This window comes from Thrips palmi, unplaced genomic scaffold, assembly GCF_012932325.1.
Source record: "Thrips palmi isolate BJ-2018 unplaced genomic scaffold, TpBJ-2018v1 HiC_scaffold_16, whole genome shotgun sequence".
NCBI lineage: Eukaryota > Metazoa > Arthropoda > Insecta > Thysanoptera > Thripidae > Thrips > Thrips palmi.
This window is the reverse complement of record NW_023144625.1, coordinates 13,923,057-13,943,982: the sequence shown is the minus strand read 5'-3', so window position 1 is coordinate 13,943,982 and position 20,926 is coordinate 13,923,057. Positions and strand designations below refer to the sequence as shown.

General features: G+C 58.3%; 1 protein-coding gene across 1 annotated transcript in view; it reads right to left on the bottom strand.

Moving 5' to 3' along the window:
- Positions 1–334: 334 nt before the first annotated feature.
- LOC117642849 overlaps positions 335–20,926 on the bottom strand; it is a 32,992-nt gene continuing 12,400 nt past the window's right edge. The window contains exons 2-6 of the mRNA XM_034381443.1: positions 6,135–6,273; positions 5,797–5,967; positions 5,454–5,582; positions 2,267–2,416; positions 335–2,119 (exon numbers count right to left, since the gene is read on the bottom strand). Of these exons, the coding sequence (XP_034237334.1) occupies positions 2,012–2,119; positions 2,267–2,416; positions 5,454–5,582; positions 5,797–5,967; positions 6,135–6,269 (693 nt within the window). The 5' untranslated portion in view covers positions 6,270–6,273 and the 3' untranslated portion in view covers positions 335–2,011. The remainder of the gene's footprint in view (positions 2,120–2,266; positions 2,417–5,453; positions 5,583–5,796; positions 5,968–6,134; positions 6,274–20,926) is intronic.

Below are 20,926 nucleotides of genomic sequence, written 5' to 3'. Positions count from 1 at the left end.
ACACTCATCCGGGCCGTCGCGATCCTGGCCAGATCCCGTGCAGCCGGAGGGAGGGGGCAGTGGCGGTTGGCGACGAGCTGTGGGAGGGTCCTGCACATCGCCGGCCTCCCAGGAAGTGTGAGGGAAGCCCGTCATAACAAGATCCTCGAGACAAGGGAGCTCGACCAGACGCATGAGGAAGGGATGAGCTCTGGTGCTAGTCCGCGAGTCCCGATGATACACTGGCAAGGCCATCGTGAGATTGGCTGCTTGGTGTTGCGGTGCCTTTTGACCTGCCCTTTGAAGGCACGTTTGCGTGTGGAGAGGAAGGAGGCATTAAGTTAACCTGCACGGGTACAATTTTATTAGTTCTTTATTTTCAAGTACTTTGACTTTTCATTTACAGAGAACAGATGCTATATTTGTCCTTTCCAGGCAAACAAATTTTGAACGCCGACAAAATACAAGGGAACACATGAGAGTGCTTAATTCTTGTGCCAAGAATAACCTTCATTAGAACATCTCAAAGGCTGTCCAGCTCTTATGAGCCATCATCTGACTAGATGAATTAGCAATAAATAAATACATTTATTTGAAAGTGTTTCAATTAGATTGAAACAATCAATAGAAACTACCTTTCTAGAAATAATTTAGTTACTGAACAAGATGGTTTGAGGAGCTATTTTTTCTATGATTTTATATCATCTAGATTTTTGCATCGCCTCTTCGAAACTTATACCAAAATATAATCATTAACGACCACTGTCCCTAGATCGTCCGAGTGGTTTAAATCGTAAAACTTGCAGAAACTTTCGTGGCTATTCTTCCCGACATTGTCCTGGCGAGTTCAGGTCATAACTTACACTGGCAAGAACAAATGGTTTGTACTTTGCTACCGGTATCCTTAACTCTTCACTGTTTCATTGAGCATTCACTGACATCACAAAGCATCAAATATCACGAAAACTACATGCACCGGGCATGAGGTATCACACTGAAATAATCCAAGAATGGCAGTAAAGAAGTGACAGTGCTCTTACTACTTGGTGAAATGGTGCTTTCGAAGAAGTCTCACAATAACTTATAAACTATGGCACTTTAAATCTCTATTGGGGGAGGAATAGATGAATCTGTGTACCATCACATTTCCCTAAAAATAAGCCAGGCAGGTAGACTGGTGCTTTTCGCTTGAGTACGCTGCCATGCCAAGGGGGTCAACGATCTAAAAAAATTAAATTACCCTATCTTTAAAATAATATCTTAACCGGTAACGTTTGAGCCTTAACCAACTCAGCAATTCGGGTTTGATGCCAAGCGTCTATTTTAACAAGGGAACACGAAGATTTCCCTAGACTATCTTTCACACCGTAATCTAAAAGACAACAAGGGTCGTCCACCACCAGGGCCAGGCGAACAGGCGGTCATGGCGTCTCGCTGCTCGGCTTGCCATCAAAAATCTGCAGGCCTCCAGTTAGTGAGGTCCACCAGGCCCACCAGGCCCGTGGTGCCCTTGGCCTAGCCTCGCCGCAAGGCCTCTGCGGCTGGGAGTCACGTCGCCCCTTGGCGGGGGCGGTCGAGGCCGAGGCAGGCGGGCCAACAAAACTGTCGCCCTGTTTGTCTGCGCGCTTGCGGCGCTTGGGAATTTTAAAGCGGAGCGAAAAGGCGGACGGATAAGTAAACGGATTAGAACCGCGCAAAATCAAATGCTGGCGTTCCGGGGGGCCGGCTGGGGCGGCCCGGCCCGGGGGGTGACGGTGGCGCTTTGCTTTGCGGAGAGGTGGCGAACTAATTTGGGCGCTAACGAGCAGGCTGGCGGGCCGGCCGCGCTGCTTGTAGCTGCGCCGTGCCTGGCTGCCTGGCTGCCTGGCTGCCGGCATGCTTCACCGCGTCGCCTGCGGTGACTGACTAGAGCTGAGGCGGCGAGGCGGCGCGCGCTTCGCTCGGGCCCCCTGGAGGCGGGCTGCACGGGACGTCCCGGGATGTCGTCCTGCGGGACCCTGCAGCGTCCTCGGGGCCGTCCTGGCAAGCGCGCTCATCTGCGCGCCGTCGTGGACGGCGCATCGGTGGTGGCGGGCTGCAGGAACGGGGCCACCGCGAGACGGAACTCCTGCTTGAAGCGGTTCAGGTTCACCTTCGAGTCCTGCGGCACAGAGTCGCTGGTTAGCACCCACGGCGAAACAAAGTGTTTCGAGCATAGAATCACGTTGAAAACGAGAGTGGCACAATGCCCAAATAAACTCGAGTCATTTTGTCACAGTCATTTGATGAGTGCCTGGGAGCCACCGACCTGCATGGCCTGGTCGTACTCGCGGCGGAACACCCTGCCGATGCCGATCGAGTTCCTCTGCAGGATGCTGAACAGCTCCTGCCTGGAGATGCGATAGGGCGCCTCCGTGGTCGTGGTGCTGGTGGCCTCCGTGGACACCGAGCTCGAGTTCTGCGGCACACCAACAAGACAGTCCGTAACGACAGCGGGCGGAGGGGAGGGGGCTACGACTTGGCCGATCCGGCTCACGACAAATCCGTTTAATCCAGATCACCAGAAATTTTGAGGTACTCTAGCGGTGACCCGGCGTAATCCAAGTGTTATCATCATATTTTTTAAAATTTAATCCGGAGAAAGCCGTTTTGTTTCCCCCCCTCGGGAGAGGGACTTGTGTTCGGCCTTGGTTCGCGCGCTGGGTCAACTCGGCGCCTGCCGGGCAGGCCACCCATCGAACGCCTTACCTTGATCTCGCCCAGTGAGCAAACGGCAGGCGCCAGATCCGACATCCGAATGGCCAAAAAAATTCCCAACTTGACTGTTGGACTGAAGTCGGATCCGTCCACCGATCGCGTTGTCGCTCCACATGGAACCGTTACTCACGTGGGACAGGCTCGGACTGGCCCCCAAAAGGCCCCAGCGGATAAGACCGCAAAAGGTCCCCGATCATCATTATGTTTTTACCCTTCATGACCAACTTTGCGGCTACCGCCCCAAACAGTGCGGTCAAAATTCCGAACAGGGCACGAAGAGTAGGTCTGAAAGAGGCGCAAGGAACCCTTAACGGAACTATATTGTTGAGAGTGCCTGGGAGTCCACCATGCAAATTCCGGTCGACTCGCGGCGGAACACCCTCCGATGCCGATCGAGTTCCTCTGCAGGTCTGAACAGCTCCTGCCTGGAGATGCGGTAGGGTCTTCGTGTTCGTGTAGCTGGTGGCCTCCGTGGACAGAGCTCGAGTTCTGCGGCACACCAACAAACAGTCCGTAAAAACAGCTGGCGAGGGATCGGGCCACTTGGCCAGACCGGCTCACGACAAATCGTTTAAGTCCAGATCACCAGAAATTTGAGGTATCTCTGCGGTGCCGGCGTAATCCAAGTGTTATCATGATTTTAAATTAATCCGGAAAAGAAAATCGTTTTGTTCCCCTTTTCGTGACAACTTGTGTTCGGCGGTTCGCGCGCTGGGTCAACTCGGCCCTGCCGGGCAGGCCAATGAACGCCTTACCTTGATCTGCCAGTGAGCAAAGGCAGGCGCAATCGAATCCGAATGGCCAAAAAAAATCCCAACTTGACTGTTGGACTGAAGTCGGATCCGGTCCACCGATCGCGTTGTCGCTCCACATGGAAGCGTTACTCACGTGGGGACAACAGAGCTGCCAAGGCAATAATCCCCTAGCGATACTTTGTGCAAAATCGCATACATGCATCGAAATTTCCAGTCCGCCAACTCCGAGAGCTTGGAAAATCGTGGCGGGCGTGGTGCATACTTCTCCCGTCGCGATGTATTTATATATATTTGGCTGCCGAAAAAAGCCAAGAAAGTCTAGACTCGGTGGGCGCTCGGGCCCCGGTCCTCGGCCCGCCCCCGAATGTCTGCATGTGCTCGTAACTTTGGCCACGCTCCGCCAGGCCATGGCCAGGCTCCGCAGGCCGTTCGGAAGGCCGGATGCGAACCGACGGAAGGTCTATATTATCGGCGCACAAACAGACCGACCATGTTAAGGGCGGCCGGCCGGGCAGTCCGCTCTCCGTCTGCCTCGCTCGCCGGACGAGAGAGACAGACCAACCCGCCCGGACTGATGTTTGCATCTTTCCAGCGGAAAGTCGTCGGTTCATCGCTCTGTCTTTGTCGCTCCGTTCGGCGTGCCGTGCCGGTGTGAGGGAGAAAGAGGACGAACTCTTCAGGACAGGACTAAGCGTTCGTCGCCATCATCTTTGCCTCACCTTATCGGGTTTATTCTGACTCTCTGTTTCTTTGGTTGATTGCAGCACACTGCGTGAGGTTGCCACCCAAGAGGCGGTGCAGTGCCCCGGTGCTTGACGCATTGCCCCAGCGCAAAATGTACGCGACGGTGGCCGTGCCTGGGCGTGCCTGGGCGCGCAAAGGGGGAGACTGTAGCACTGTAGCCACCAGGCTGTAGCAGCTCGGGCCGCTCGGCCTGTCTCAAGTGGACTGCAATTATACCAGCATTTACAACTACTAATGAGAGGGGCGCGAGGCGTGAGGGTAGGGCAGGTCTCCCTCCTCCAGGCCTGCCCGCCAGGCCGCCGGGCGCCGGGCCCTCAGGACGGCCGTGGGGGGCCCCGGCCCGTCGGGGGCGCTGCGGTCGTTTTGAGACGTGTGAGGTGAGCCTGCCTGAGCCCCGTACTGCCTCGTCCTCGTGTTCTCGTCACCGAGGGTGTCAACACAGTATCACTTGGCTTAGAGGCGGTGCGACCGCGGAGGCGGGGGCGTGAGGGAGAGGGCAACTCGAGGAGGAAAACCCGTTTGACCTAACGGGGTCACCCGCCCCGCGACTCTTGTTTTTTGGAAAACCGTCTGGCTGGCGTAAATTGGTGGTTATGTTATTTTCACACGAGTGATAGGACGAGTCCAGAAATACGTACCCGTTTTGGTTTGTCATTGTCGTCGTCCGTACGGTCAACGCAGTGTCCTCATCGTCTTGAAAGTCTTGATCGTCTTGAACGTCTTGGTCTCGGTCTGCGGTCACACCTGGCAGACTCACAAAGAGAAATCAGTCGCGTCCCGATATCACCGATTTCGCCCTCTGGACGGCGGATGGCAGGGCCCTCTGGAGGACACTCTGTTTGCGTGAACCCGGCCAAAGAGAACGCTGATATTTTTTTCTCTTTCTCTCTCTAAGGGCCCTCTCGCTGTTTCTCCCACTTGCTTTCCTCCGCCATCGTCTTCCCTAATGGAAGGGCCAAGGGCCCCAATATTGGGCCAAGCCAACAAGCGCTTCAATTTTGGGAGATCACCCGCATTCCGCCTCAAAGGAGTTGCCGAGTTGTCTGATCCCCGGCCTTCTCACCGCTGCGAAAAGAGGGTAGGCCTGGCCGTGGCCATGGAGGGGCTTAGCCGAGCGAGGTACATATTCCGTGAATAATTCCACTTAGATCAGGCAGTGTGTTTGCGCGGCCAGAGGTGGCAGCGGCCAAGGCCGGCGTGGAGGCCGCCGAGGCCGCCGTCGAGGTCGAAGAGACTTGCCGCGTCAGCTGGGGCGGCCGGCGTGGTCGACGTGGTGGTCGTGGTGGCCGCCTGCGGACGCGAGTCCGCGAACTGGGAGCCCAGGATGTCACCGATCTGGTTGAAGGCGGTGCGCGTCTCGTTAGCGGTCTGTAACCGGAGAGGCACATCACATCAATGCGAGGACCGCGAGGACCGCGAGGGGCGTGGCGGGCGTGGAGCGCCGGGCAGGCAGCGTGGCCGCCACGCTCGCGTGTGCGCCGGGCGGCCTGCCTCCCCGGCGCTCCCCGCGGCCTCGCCGTCGGCGTTGCCGGAGCGCCGCCGCCGCTTGGCAGTGGGGGCGAACAGCAGACGTCTTCCTCACCTCCGCGATGAGCTGCCGCAGCAGCGTGAACGTGCTCTGCTTGCTGTAGCCGCGGTACTGGCGCCGGTTCCGGGGCGGCTGGGTGCTGGCGGCGCGGGACGCCTTGCCGCGCGAGGAGCCGCCCACCACGTAGCCCGGGTACCGCAGCTCGCTCACGGGCACGTTGGTGTCCTGCGGGATGGCGGCGCGTTAGCGACAGGCTTGACCGCCGCGGTGGCGGATTCCGGGCCGGCCTGGGGAAGGCGAAGCAGCACCTTGCCTACTTACAGGGCAAAGCGCGTCTTGCTGCCAACGCTCCAGGCGGCCGTCTAGCGGGGCAATGGTCGTTTTCGGCTCACCCGGTTCACCCGGTTGTACGAGGACGGCGACATGGACGCGGTGCGGAACACCCGCCACTGCGGGTCCACGGGCACGGCCCAGACCAGCAGCAGCGCGCCCACACACAGCAGTCGCAGCGGCGGCAGCGGCGGCATGGCTCTGCGACAATCGAAGGGGGCGTCATTAGCATCTCGCGGCAAAAACGGGTCAAACATTCGCAGCTAGAGCAGGTGTCTGTTTTCACGTTCGGTATTTAAAAGACACCCATATGAATTGGTGAAGCGAGGCCCCGGCAGTGGAGCGGGTGAACTGGTCATGCCGTATGGATGCTGCTGGATTTATTCACCCGAAAGTGATGAGTCTGGCCAACAGATTCGGGCGCGGCTCCACGACGTCCTGACCTCCCCATCCCATCCCCCAAACCACACCTACAGAGCACCGCGCGGTGCCGGGGCCCGGGGCCCCCGCCCTGCCCCGCCCCGCCCCTGCTTCAGCCCCACGGTCGGGCTGGCGGTAAGGGGGCAAAAAGAGAGGGGGGAGGGGTCCCTGCAGCCCAATTCGGAAGGTCAGCGCACCGATGCTCCGACGAGATCTCATAAAAGTGTTAGCAGCCTCGCAGTGCCCCCCCCCCTTCCCCATGATCGCGGCGCGTAACCTCATCTCCTGATGCGTATTCGGGCTGGTTTGGCTGCGCAGCCTCCAGGCGGGGAATAATTTATTTTCGATCACCGCGTGGTGGACACCCTCCCGCCTTCCCCCCTCTCCCTCCCTCTCCCGCCCTCTCCGCCACCTCTACTCGCTCCCCCTCCTCTCTCTCTCTCTCCCATCTGTCACGCTGTGATTAGTACGTGGCGTTGTTTGAGTGAGTGGCGGTCAGAGAGCGGCCGCGGAGATGAAGGCACCGCGACGCTGCCGCCCACGTGCAACGGTGCGGCGGGAGTTCGCTGTTCCGCGCATCCGGGCGTCGCCCTTCGAAGCCACGCCGGGCCACGCCACGGGTCCGGTGGTCAAAAGGAGGTGGAAAGGAAGCAATGACTCGGTGACGTTGGAAATTGTGGGAAATTTTCTACATTTAAACAGTTCTGATGTGCGGAAAAAAAATCTCATTCAACGAACGTTAATGAAAGCAGATGATCCATCGCGTTTCACAACTGCTGTGATAGCCGAGAGGTTAGAGACGTGGGATCGAGTTACCGCAGGCCGGCGTTCGAATACCAGCGTCACAAAAGTTTTTTCGACTTGCTATCCTAAGGGTGGTGGTTCGAGGCCATGAGAGCGGAGCCGTGTGCAACAAGCCCACATGCCGGAGGTTCGACTCCTAACAAATATTTCCATTTAATTTTACTGCCTCACCCAGTGCGGTTCAAACCCGTAAACGTGAGCCCACTCTGAGCATGGGACGTGGTGGTCCAGGGAGTAGAGGCGTCGGTTCTCAGTGCTAGGGTCGGCGGTTCGACTCCCCCAACTTCTTGCGAAATTTTGACCGGGTCGGTCGAGTCATGTTGCGTCAACAACCCACCTCACGCCGATCCCCTCATCATGGGCCGTGGTGGCCGAGAGCGTAAAGTCGTGTGATCCCGATGGCGGGGTCCGGGGATCGAATCCCATCATTTCATTACATTTTTAGACTGCCTTCCTCCCACTGCAACTCAAACCCGTCGTCCAACACGCTACCAGACGTACAAGCGTGATAGCGTAGTGGTCAGAGTCACATTCACCTGGCCACTCCGCTGTGGGTGTCTAAAAAGCAATCCGCTTCGGCGGGTTGGCCTCGGCACTGGAGCGATGGCGTATTTGATCCATCAATCCAGACCACCCGGTGTGTGGTTGCGGGTGGTGCCTCCTTGACTTGTCGGGGAGGCGATGATAAGTCCTTTGAAGCTGGCCTAAAACGCTGTATGTTCGGTACGGGAGCGCCGGACAGTGGGGGTACCATGGGGTACACAACCAACCCTACGAAAACAAGAAGCTCCCACCAAACCTCTTCTCTGTCTGAGTCTCTCTCTGTCTCTCTGTCGTCTCACTCTACGTCCCGCCCCTCAAAGAGCTTCGTACTGGGTGCTCTCACCCAGCTGCCTGAGCTTTGGGGTCCTACTGGGTCCCCCGGCGAACGCTTAGAGTCGCTGACGGGATTAACCCCAGGTACCTGATAGCACCGGTTCCCATCCCGAACACCGAAGTAAAGCAGGAGGCCTCCCCATTAAGACTGGGGAGGGGGTGTAGAGTTCAAATTTTTTTCTTTTCCCTTTCAAATTTCTCGGTTTTAAGTATGTTTCAAGTGTGAAGGTATCATCTGCTAAAAAATTTCGGATCAAGTTTGTCCGTGTAGAAAGGAGTCGGCTCCATCCATGCATTCCTCGGCTGTGATGCAGTCGCACCCGCATCGCGTCCAATATCGGCGGGGTGCATTCGTAATGCTTCTCCTCGCCCACTGCATCGGCGCGCTTGTCGGCGCGTTCGGCCGGTAACGGGCGGACTGACCAGACGCGACGCGACCATGGAAGGCGGGCCGCCCACCCAACAAGGAACTGGTCCCCGCCAAGGCCGACAACGGATTTCGGAATGGGGGCACGGCGCGCACAGCGTCAACCGGATGCACGGAAAAGCAGCAATCGGTAAGTGCATGGATCCGCAGTGCACACACACGCACAGGTACTCCGCCACTGCACTTGGCTGCTTGTGACTCGGGGAAGGCCGCGCAGGCTTGGAAGGCCGAGACTGACCCGCGGCACAATGGCGTGCCTGGCGGTCGATCCCTTGCATTCGGTGTGAGACGGCTAGCCGGCAGAGGAGGTCGCTAATGGACTTCTTGGGTCAAACTATTTTTGGCGAACCGGAGGTGCTATGTTAAGAAGCCCCGCGGCGGGGCGGGGCGGGGCGGAGCGCGCCAGTGGTGGACACACGGGGACGGAATGTTTAGTTGGCCAACGCGTTAGCAGCAACAGCGCCGCGCCGCGCCGCCCGGCCCCGCCAGCAGCGAGAATTATTATTACGCCATGTACGGCGCTTAAGCTGTGCTCTCAATGGCTTCGGCGTGAGTGCGAGTGTCGGCGTGTGAGTGTGTGGGTGTGCATACAGGCATCGAGATTCAATTTGTGTGACCAGTGAGGCGAGAAATAAAGGGCAGAATTCGCGTAAAAGGGAGGGGACCGAAAAATTGGAGATGGCGGGACTCGAACCCGGGGACCCGGCCGGCCACCAGTTGCGGGCATGACCTGCTCAAGGCAGAGCTCCGAAAGTTGGCTATAAGTATGCGGCTTCAACCCTCGGAACTGCGAATTAAAACGCGCACCAAATTGTGCCACAAAAATGTTTTCTGTAAATAACAACAAACGACGGCTCCGAAATAGAACCAAAATAAGCATAACGGTCGTAAAGATTGCGTCGCGACGCCGCTGCCTGGCCGCCGGCGGCGTACTAAATTATTGTTATCCCGCACTAAACCTTTCCCCCGCTCCGCTCTACTTTCTGTCTGCCTAGTCGATCGAGGGGCCACCGACTGCGCTCGGAAATATCTCAAATTTCCCCCTCCCCGTCAAACTTTTAGCCGGCCCGAAAGTCGGCAGGGGCTGCAGTCCACACGGCGCCGGGTATGAAGGGTTCATGTTGTGATACAGGTGGCGCACAAGTTGTGACTGGGCCAGTCGCCCCGCGCCGCGGCCGGCCCCGGTCCGCAGGGGGCAAAGGGCGGCCCGTTTTCCCAAGCCCTGGCCAGGCACTGGGCGTCGCCGGCGACGGCCCTTCAATCACCCAACTTTCTGGCCTGACTGCTGCCACTGCGAGTCCACTGCGAGTCGCTCCCGGCGTCGCGCACACTCACGCACACAGACAACAATTTCATCCGACAGATTCCACCGATATTTTTCCGTACGAAAGTGTTGGGTGTTTCGTTTTGTCTCGGGCATGACTCGCAGTGTCTCCAGCGCACACAGAGGGCCCAGAGAGGCGCGTGAGCTCCCCGAGATCCCCCTCCTCCGTGTTGAAACTCATGCCGTGCGCGCCTGTCAATGGCACTCGACGAGCAGCATCTGCAGCTCGGTGTGTGAAAGACGTGAGTGTGTGTGCGTCTGAGAGAGAGAGAGAGAGAGAGAGAGAGAGAGAGAGGAGGGGGAATGAATGGGCGTGCTCCCGATTGTTATCTCGATAGTAGTAATCGATTCGGCGTCCTTTTTCATTTTCGCGCCATTGTGCCAGTGAATAACGAACGACGTGTGTTTCTCGACTGGTAGCCACCAATTTGGGTCCGCTTCTCGAGAGGCTGAGAGAAAAGAGAGGGGGTAGGTAGGGGGTCTCGGAGCGGGACAGCGTTTACCTCGCGTGTCCTTCACAGAGGAGAGGCTTTCAACGAGATTATGACAAAGTCCTTTTTATCGACTGCAACCCTGAAACCTAGTGGATATTCTTCACTTCGTGGCTCGAATTTTATCAATAGGATGAATTTCGGGACAGTGTTGCTTGAATTATAATTCGTCCACCACGCATTCAAGAGGTGTGCACCTGCAGCTTGTAGCGCTCGTGGCGCTCGTATCTTGGGCCGTGGAGAAACGAAAAGAGCCGTGCTGACCATAGGGCCCTCGTGCCTCGCGGCGACGTTCCGAAACAACAGAAGCGCAACCCGCGACAACAACAACAACAACAACAACAGCATTGTACGATATTCATCCTGCGTGTCATAACGCGATATTCATCAGAAAGAAAGAGAGAGGCCCTGCAGTCGCCCGGGGCGCCGCGGCCCACACCTGCAGGTGTCACGAGATTATGCTCGGCACACCTTAATCCAGTCGCCGATAATTGGCCCTTGTTCACCAGTTCGCTTTTATTTTCACGCGCCTTTTTTAAGTATTTTTTATTTGCTGTTTTTTTTTGTTTTTTTTTTTGGTCACAGACTCCCTTCCTTGTCCATCCCGCCGCCGACTCTGCATCAGACTCTCTAATCCTCTCACTTCCTCTCGACGCGTATCTCTCTAATCCAGCGCGTTAATTACACCTCGGAAAATTGCGCTCGAATCCCCCTTCTCTCTCTCTCTCTCTCTCTCTCTCTCTCTCTCTCTCTCTCTCTCTCTCTCTCTCTCTCTCTCTCTCTCTCTCTCGTCACCTGCCGGACGCCAAAAGGACGCTGGGCGACGACTGCTGGCGCGGTCACTGTAAAAAAGCGCGCGCGCTGGGCCGCGTGATCGGGACGGCCAGGACGACGACGTGGGCCGCGGAGGAGTAAAATTAAATGGCGACCATTTAGATCCGAATCGAGTCGGGGGCCTCCTCGTAACAGATTGATCCGTCTGACGGGGTTCAGGGAGGCGTGGGGTGTTGGCCGTTAGCGAAACTCCAGTGCGAGAAAAAATAAAAGAGCAAGCGGGAATTATTGTTTATTTTTTGGAGAGATGCGAGTTACTCTCTGCGTCTGAAAAGGGCTGCCTGACTTGCAATACCACCCAATAACGAATTTGGGGGTCCTAGAACGGCCTCCCAATACCTTCCAGGTCTTTCTCATGCTTGAAGAATCCAACTGATTCCAGTTACGGACTGCGCAGCTCAAAACGCGTGCCGTGGAGTCACATTAGGCGCGCCAAAACTTGGGCCTGCGGCCTAGTCCTCCAGTGCCCTCCAAGTTGGACAAGTATCCCGGCTTGCCAGGGGTCACGGCAGGCGCCCCCGTCCCCACGGCTTGCTGGGAATGCTGCGCGCCTCGCATGCTGAACCAGACTGGGTCGGACTCTCAGTCGTCGGACTCTAGGTCGGACTCTAGGTCGGACTTTAGGTCGGACCGGCTGGGCAAATATGCCGAGCCCCGCGGTCGGCCGTCCAGTTTGGAGCCAATGGGCCAATGATGGGTACCCAGTACTCACAATGGCCCGCCTGGGCGCGGCGCGGCACGGCGCGGCGCGGCGGAACTGACCTTGCCCTTGCCCCTGGGAGTTGTGCAATCCCCGTTAGAGTGTGTGTGCGAGAGCGTCCGTGCCGCTCCGCGTCCGTGTGTGCGTGTGTGTCTGTGTGTGTGTGTTTGTGTGTGTGCTCGTGTGATTCGCCCCGTAGCAGTTCCGGCACCCGGCGTCGGAGCGGAGTGCCAAAGGAACTGAATTACTTACGAGAAAGACGTGTGTACACTCACGCGCGCTCAGGCGCACCGCGGTGTTCTGCTTGCTTTAAAACCGCCAGGTACGGCAAGTACTCCGCGAAGAAAGTTCCAGGCAAAACATTAAAAACGTACGATTTTCTGTTTTCTTTTTAAACTTGCCCTTTTGTAGACACTCAAATAAGGAGAAGAGGGCGTGGCAGGTGGTGGGCCTTGCAAACGGAAATGGACTCCAGGATTTCGGGAAGAAAACGCGCCGAACTGTTATTGAAACGTGGCGGACTGGGGGGGTGGCCGGGGATGGCGACACGTCGTCCTCGTCGGTCGGCAGCCGTTGCGCCAACGTCACTTCTTCTTCTATTTCCGACAGAGCCGGTTGCTCCTCCTCCTGGAGCGTCCTCGACGTCCTCGAGCCCGTAAATCCAGGCGGCCGTCGGGGCCGATGGGCGAGCTTCTCTCTCGCACCCCGACGGGCCGACGGCTCGCCCCGTGAGTGCGAGAGAGAGAGGCAGTTCGGCATCGACCTGCAGCGCCCCGCCTTTAGCCGGCGTCCCCGACGTCCCCGACGACGACGTCTCCGCCGGCTGCTTTGTCCGGGAGATGATCAGGGTGGCCTTCTCGGCGTGCTGGCGGCGCTGGCGGCCAGGCCGCGGGGCCGTGGGACGCCGTGGACGCCGCCGGGCAGGCCTCGGTCCCCGTGCCCGCTGGGACATTCAAGCAAACGTCGTCTTGCCTGCGCGGTGCGTTCCAATCCCATGGATTACGGCCGCGTCTCGGAGAAAGGGGGGGGGGCGGACGTCGGCCCCGAAAGGCCGGCCAAGGACGCGGTCGGGTTGGCTTGACTGGGTCGTCGCGTCACCGGACGGCCCGGCGCGCCGCACCGCCACGTCATGGCGGGGCACACCTGCACGCTGCAGGGCGTCGGCGTCGGCCATCCGGCCGGGGAGGCTCGCCGGTATGAGGGAGAAACACCGCGGATCGACAGCCGCACGGCCTTGCAGACCCAGAGGGGAAAAGTCCGGCGAGGAGGTTTCGAGGAACAGAGCGACGTCAGTGGAGTACGCAATGTCCGTGCTCGCAGCAAGAGGCACAGCGTTTGTCCAGCAAGCGATGCTCTGATTGTTGTCAAACTCCTGTCAAATGGAATAGAATCTTTAATCAAAGTCCAGTCACGTCGTGAAGAGATTTTTCAACTTTTCTATCGGTTATTTCACGCGAGTGCAAGTCAACAAACTCAATCATGTCGGCGTGGCGCCCGCTTGTTTAGCAGTGTATCGAGGCGCTGAACGCGCGCATTGACGAATTAATCGAAGCCGGCTGATGAATGGTCCTGCACCTGCCGGGCCGCGCGCCGCGCACGTACCTCTCTGTGGGAAGGTCGCAGCCTCGCAGTCTGACCTTGCGGCGTTACATCACGGAGCTCCCGGCCTGCCCCCGGCCGGGCCTGCCGGCCAGTGGCCCTGCGCCACGGAGCAGTGCACCCACCGCCGGGCATCCGGCCAGACAGCTGCACCGCGTGCATTAATGACGTAACAATTTCGCCGGTACAGTATGGTGTTACTCGTGTCAAGAAGAAACGGTACCAAAAAAAGGTTGGTTTTTGGAAGCTTTTTTATTTTTTATTTTCCTGTTTGTTTTTTTTAGGTTAAGAGTAAGCTTAACTTTTAGAACGTACTTTGGTTGTTTTCAATTGATTTGTTCAAATTGTTTTTGTATTTTCGTCATTTATTTCTCGACCCCAGCGCAAATTTGTCCAATTCGATCGTCCGTCTCTCTCGACTGTCGAGATGCCTGGTACGGTAATTGGTGGGATCGGGACCTGAGACAGGGCCGCCGGGTCGGGTTGTCCTTTTGAGGGATGAGCGCTCCGCTCCGTGAAGCGAGTGAGAAGGAGAGAGAGAGAGAGAGAGAGAGAGAGAGAGAGAGAGAGAGAGAGAGAGAGAGAGAGAGAGAGAGAGAGAGAGAGAGAGAGAGAGAGGTCCTCGGTACGGATCCTCCTGGAGGAGCTCGAGGAGTGCGGAGTCCCGGTCGTCACGGCCGCGGCTTGCCTAACGGCGTCAAATTAAAAACGCGTCGTACTGCACGTACACTGTACGGTACGCTCCGAATCGAGGGAATCGAGTTTCCCCCGGTCGCCGCTTTCTGGCGTTGGCGCTGCTGTCGCAAGCGCACGTATCGGGCACTCGCACGTCGGAGGGAACCGCGAGGGAATCCATTGCGGGCTGGCCTGCCACTGGACTCGCAAGGCGGACTTCGATGAGTGGGTTTCTGCAAGCGAAGCCGAGCAGTGGTGCAAAGCAGTTCACCGAACAATGTTTTCCCTCCCTCTCTCTCTCACAGCAGGCTCGGACTGGCCCCCAAAAGGCCCCGGTGGATAAGACCGCAAAAGGCCCCCGGCCCCCGATCATCATTATATTTTTACCCTTCATGACCAACTTTGTGAGGCTACCGCTCCCAAACTAGTTGCGGTCAAAGCCTTCCCGATACGGGCACGAAAGAGGAGGGTCTTAAGAATACTAAGGCGTGAGGGAGCTTACGGCAAATAGATTGGACACAGTGCCGCCCAAAGTCAGCAAAATCAGCAAATTTCCGAGATTCGACCACTTTCTGACCAACTTGGTCGGAAAATCGTTGCGGTCAAAGCCAAAAACGTTGTGGTCAACGTCTTCCCGATACAGGGCATGAAAGAGTAGGGTCTTAAGAATACTATGACGTCGAGGGAAGCCTTTTACGGCTACTAGATTGGACACAGTGGCCGCCCAAAGTCAGCAAAATCAGCAAATTTCCGAGATTCGACCACTTTTTGACCAACTTGGTCGGAAAATCGTTGCGGTCAAAGCCAAAAACGTTGTGGTCAACGTCTTCCCGATACAGGGCATGAAAGAGTAGGGTCTTAAGAATACTATGACGTCGAGGGAAGCCTTTTACGGCTACTAGATTGGACACAGTGGCCGCCCAAAGTCAGCAAAATCGGCAAATTTCCGAGATTCGACCACTTTTTGACCAACTTGGTCGGAAAATCGTTGCGGTCAAAGCCAAAAACGTTGTGGTCAACGTCTTCCCGATACAGGGCATGAAAGAGTAGGGTCTTAAGAATACTATGACGTCGAGGGAAGCCTTTTACGGCTACTAGATTGGACACAGTGGCCGCCCAAAGTCAGCAAAATCGGCAAATTTCCGAGATTCGACCACTTTTTGACCAACTTGGTCGGAAAATCGTTGCGGTCAAAGCCAAAAACGTTGTGGTCAACGTCTTCCCGATACAGGGCATGAAAGAGTAGGGTCTTAAGAATACTATGACGTCGAGGGAAGCCTTTTACGGCTACTAGATTGGACACAGTGGCCGCCCAAAGTCAGCAAAATCGGCAAATTTCCGAGATTCGACCACTTTTTGACCAACTTGGTCGGAAAATCGTTGCGGTCAAAGCCAAAAACGTTGTGGTCAACGTCTTCCCGATACAGGGCATGAAAGAGTAGGGTCTTAAGAATACTATGACGTCGAGGGAGGCCGTTGGCCGCAATTAGATCGGACGCAGTGGCCGCCCAAAATCAGCGAAAACGGCTTCTTTCGTCACTTCGACTCTTTGACCAACTTTGTGACGTTACTGGTCCCAAACCCGAGTGACCCCGACAGATTTTTCTGCCTGTCTGCCCTGGCCAGTCCGAGCCTGTCTCACACTGGGTGTCCGGTAGGCGTTGCGAGAGAGACGGAGTGTCGCCTAGCCGTCTGTTCGATGGCAAGCCGCAGCACGGCGCGTCGCATCCGCCTCGGAGTGACAGAAAACATTCCCGCCAAAAAAAACAACATCTGATTCACATTCGGCACGCATCGCGTTCATTTAGATTGCGGTTCGATCCGTTTACGACGAACCGAAAGAAACGGCGCGAATGGTTCGAGCGGGCCGAGACACTGTCGTAAAGCAATTTCAATTTCCGGCCGCATTGAAAACGGCGCTGCTGTTGCAGCCGACGGCAGCCGACGGCGCGGCCACTGCAAAAGCGAGGAGCGGAATATCCGTTGGCGGGGAAGGACCAGCCGGCCTTCCACTGTCATTCACCAATGTTTGACAGACAATGGGGTTCTCCGGAGAAGAGCTCGAACGGAAGCTGAGAAGAAATCAACAAGAACAAAAGCCGGTATGAGAATTTTTAGCTCTGCGGCAGAACGGCGACGCAGACGCTCATCATCTCAACTTTCGCACACTTTAATCTTCTCGAACCTCTTCTCAACTGCCGTGCCGACTCTTCTCCGAAGTACCAGCGCGAAGTTTGGGGTAGGTTCCAAAATTAGGAGTGTTGGCTGCGGAAATGCCATTGTCTTGGCTGCATTCTTTCCTGCGCGTTGGCACGCGGCCTGCACGGCCTGCACGCAGTGCCGCGGCAGTGCACGCGTATCACGGATTCCCCCATTTGGCCTCGTCTGCCGACAACAATGGCACCTGCTCCGCCCGCTGCGCCTCGCCTCGCGCCGATCCTAAAATCGCGCTGCACCGCCGCCTGCTGGCACCGCCGGCTTGGCTCCCTCCGTCTCTCTCGCACCCCCACGGAACGCCCCACGAGCGCGAGGGAGACGGGGCGGCTGGGCGTGGAGCTCTTTGTCTCCGGCTGCATTTTCACCGTAAATAATGAGACGTGGCGCCGCCTGGCGGCGCAGCGTGTAACTCACGTTATGCCATCAATGCCGCAGTGTAGGTACCGTGCGTTCACTCGACGGCTTTTTCACCGTTTTTTTTTTTTGTCCCTTCCCCTTTTTTTTCCGTCCGTCCTCTCTTCTTCCCGCGCGTCTGTCTCTGTGGAGCCGCTGGGCTCGGCTGGGCCACTGCAATCTGCAATCTCTGAGGCAAGCGGAGCGATCCTTTATGCCGCGGACGGCGCTGAGACTGATTTCGAGAGTCGTTCTCGCCGCCCTGTCCCTCTCGCACCTGTACGGAACGCCCCCACGAGTGCGAGAGAGACAGAGCGACGAAAACGGCTCTCGGAATCGGTCTGCAGGCAGCGCTGCGGCGGCGTCGCGACGAAACACAGAGCGCCGCTCGCTCAATTGGTCGTCGCCTCTCGATCCGAACGTCGCTCTGTCTCTCTCGCACCGCCAAGCTGCGCCCCGTGAGTGCGAGAGAGACAGAGAGAGAGCCCCTTGCAGCAGGCAAAGCGGCGCCGTATTTGTATTGTATCGCACGGCTCAGCCGCTGATATCTGTGATGCAAACAGCTGCATTGTGTCGCCCAGAGGACAGCACCGCCGCGGGCTTCCCAGTGTCGGCCCGGCGAGCACTTGGCGCACTTTTCTGTCGATATGCCTGCGATCCAAAGCGTTAAAAGCACAGTTCAAAAGCACAGTCTAGCTTAGTCTCCCGCCCAAAAGCATTTCACGGGCGTGACGAAACGTGTGCGCTGGCGGCCTGCCGGGGCATGGAGGGACTTCCGAGCCAAAGCCGCCGACCACGCACCACGCTAGTTGGCTTGTTATTTTCGGCCACGCCACTAGAAGCGACCTTCGCCTGGTGTCCGTCCGTATTGGCGCTCGCGGCCTCGCATGCAATACCAGCGCAGTTTTCCCCACACCGCGGCCCCGGCAGTGCTTCCTGTCTCTCTCGCACACACGCGGCGTGCGGGAGGCCCGAAGGAGCGCGAGGGAGACAGAGGTCCGGAATCAGACCAGTGCATTTCGGGTGGTGTTCGTTCGGCGACCGCTAACGGCATCATTTTCCTCACTGTTTGCGCGGCGTGGCCTGACCCGCCTCACTCCCGACCCGACCCCACCGCGCTCATTCCGAACGGGTCGCTCCGTCTCTCTCGCACCCGCAGGCCGCTGGGCCGTTCGGTGCGGGTGCGAGAGAGACAGCGCGACGACGCGCTGCTGTGTGGATTCGCTCGGCAGCGCCGCACGCGGGGAAAAACCGCATTAGCCGCAAGAGCTATCGATAAAGGGGGGGCTGGCTGCGGCTGTGTGAGTGTGAGAGAGAACGCCATGCCCACCGCACCCTGTGTTTCATCAAGCCCTGGTGGCCTGGCCGGCCTGCCCGGCCCTGCAGCGGAGCAGACCGATGGCGCGGGCCGGTCGGTCCGAGTGGCGGTCCAAATGGATCGTAACACGTTTCTGATTGAATGACTGGTCAGAAAGCGATCGTGCCGTGCCGCGCCGCGCTCCGGACGCCCCCCGGGAAATGGCTCCGATGAGCTGGAGAGGAACTGGACCCCAGTGTGGCGGCACTTCGGCGGGCAGCGACAAGGCGGCGGGGTTTGCAGGATGTTTACTTTGGGTTTTAGGCGTTTGGCCGCGCAGGGCTCGTTACAGTCAGGCTGTTTTACCTGTGGCGCGACCGAATGAAACCGTATCAATGTTAATTCTGGACGAGGCGGGCAGATACGCGCGGGCCTGGCCCGAGCTTCTGGTGGAATCTGTGGCCGGGTCCGGGCGGGTCCGGGTGGGTCCGGCCCGCAGAGCACCCTCGCCGGACCGGGGCAGGATGGGGAGGGGGAGGGGGTGGGGGCAAGGGTTACTGATAAGATGGACCGGCTTGAAAGCACCGCCCCGTCCGGAGAGAGGCTCACTCCGACCTCGCCACGCCGCGCCACGCCACGCCATCCAGCGGGCTCTGGGTGCGCTGCGATGGCCGCGCCGCCGCCGCGAGGGTTGCAGAACAGACTGTGCGTCGTATTTCACATTAGAGGTACACTGCGAAAACAAAGCAGGCTGCTGGAATCGGCTCGGGACGTGGACTTGGCCGCCCCGGCCAGCAAATCGTGTTCCATTTTCCGCCTCGCGGACAACGACGACGACGACCGCGCCGCGGTTAACCGACCGCCGTAAACGTCGTTCGCTGCAAATGGCTCCATTTTGGTCGCGGCCGCCGCGTGCAGCAACGCGTCCGTCGTCGCGCAGGCCAGCGCAGCCAGTGTGGCGGTTGTTTCAAAGTGGAGCGGCGGCGGCAGCTTGGATGCCTGGCCGGCGCGCGGCACACGGTGGCACACGCCTCGACGCGCACCCGCTTCATTTGCCCGGACAAGTCGCACGGCGCGGCGCTGACGGCGCCCTCGAGACACTGCAGCACACTGACTCCGAGGGTCGCCCTGTCTCTCTCGCACCTGTAGGGGAAGCCCCACGAGTGCGAGAGAGACAGAGCGGTGCCGCTCCACCGAGTGCCGCGTCTTCGTCAGGCAGGCGGCGGCCCCGCCACGCCCCGCCACGCCCCGCCACGCCCCGCCACGCCCCGCCCGCCGCCACGCCCCGCCACGCCCGCCCCCCGCCACCCGCCACGCCCCGCCACGCCCCGCCCCGCCACGCCCCGCCACGCCCCGCCACGCCCCGCCACGCCCCGCCACGCCACGCCCCGCCACGCCCCGCCACGCCCCGCCACGCCCCGCCACGCCCGCCACCGCCACCGCCCCGCCACGCCCCGCCACGCCCCGCCACGCCCCGCGCCCCGTGTTGGCGAACGGGCTTCGAGTCGTGACCGGATCGGTGCTCCTCCCCCTCCCCCCTTTTCCTCTCTTCTCTCGAGACGACGCGCTTCGAATGATAAGATTATTTGCAAACTAACGAGCCAAGCGTTTCGGGCTTGGTGCCGCCAGCCCTCTTCAGCACAGATGGCTCGGTTCATCCCGCCTCATTGCACTGTGGCGGGGTGCCCCCCCCCCCCCAGCTCGGCTTCCTTCCCTCCCCCGAGGTTCATCCTCTCGCACTAAGTAAGCGACCCTCTCCCCCCATTTCCGCAAAAGTCCCCGCCCCCCTTTAGACGGGCCTATTTTCGCCCCCTCTCGCGCCTCTAAGTGAACCTCCCCCTGCCGCCCCCTGCCGCCCCCTTGCAGCCCGCGGTACGGATCTAAGGGAATCCGAGTCCGCGGCAGGCGCGCCCACGGCACGCCCATGGCCATCGCCGCAGCCGCAGCAATGGAACAGTGTGGTGGAACGCCTGGTTAGGTGAAATTTTAAGCCAATGGCGGCCCAGCCTCCTTTCTGCAGAGGGTGCTGTGCTGCTAGAAGCCAGGCACTCCCAGCATCGCACATATTTTTCCAAAAAAAATCCTCTTTGTTTTTTTGTTTTGTTTTTTTTAATTTTTAAGTAGAGGCTTTAAATTTACAGTTGGGTCGTAATCAAAACTTATCTACAAAATAATCGTGAATCAAAATTTTCTCTGTAGAGGAGTGACATCGTTGTCATTTTGTTCTCAATGGATTTGTGCTTTTTTTTCTTGTCATTACTACTGTTGTTGTTGTTGTTTCTTTCCTACGGGTGGAAATGTCATCGGCCGGCCAATCATGAAGACATCTTGGCTCATCACGCGGACACGCGGCGGACACTGTCGCAAGGCTCCAGCGCGGCGGCCGAGGCGGCCGAGGCGACGGCCCGACCGGTGCCATAACATTGTAGCGGGACGGGACATTTTTACGGTGGGCTCGCGCCGCTGAGCCTCACCCCAACGCCCACACCGTATCTGTGTGTGTGTGTGTGTTTTTCCATTGCGTGCGTTTATTTTTGACCGGCTGATGTTTTTAAATCGCCTCCCCAGCAGTATGCCCCCCGTCTAGATTATGCGCGTGCGACGGGGGCCCTCCTTCTTTTATGCCTCAGCCCGGCCGGACACCAAACGGCTGCTTCAGATGTGTCTCACTGCAGCAGCGTTGTACCAAAAGAGAGGAGAGGGGGGATAGAGCACTCCCCCCCCCCCGCCGCGGAGCAAAATTTTTTTTACGGTGGAGCAGGCTTGGCCTGGCCGGTGAAAGGACGGAACGCGTGGC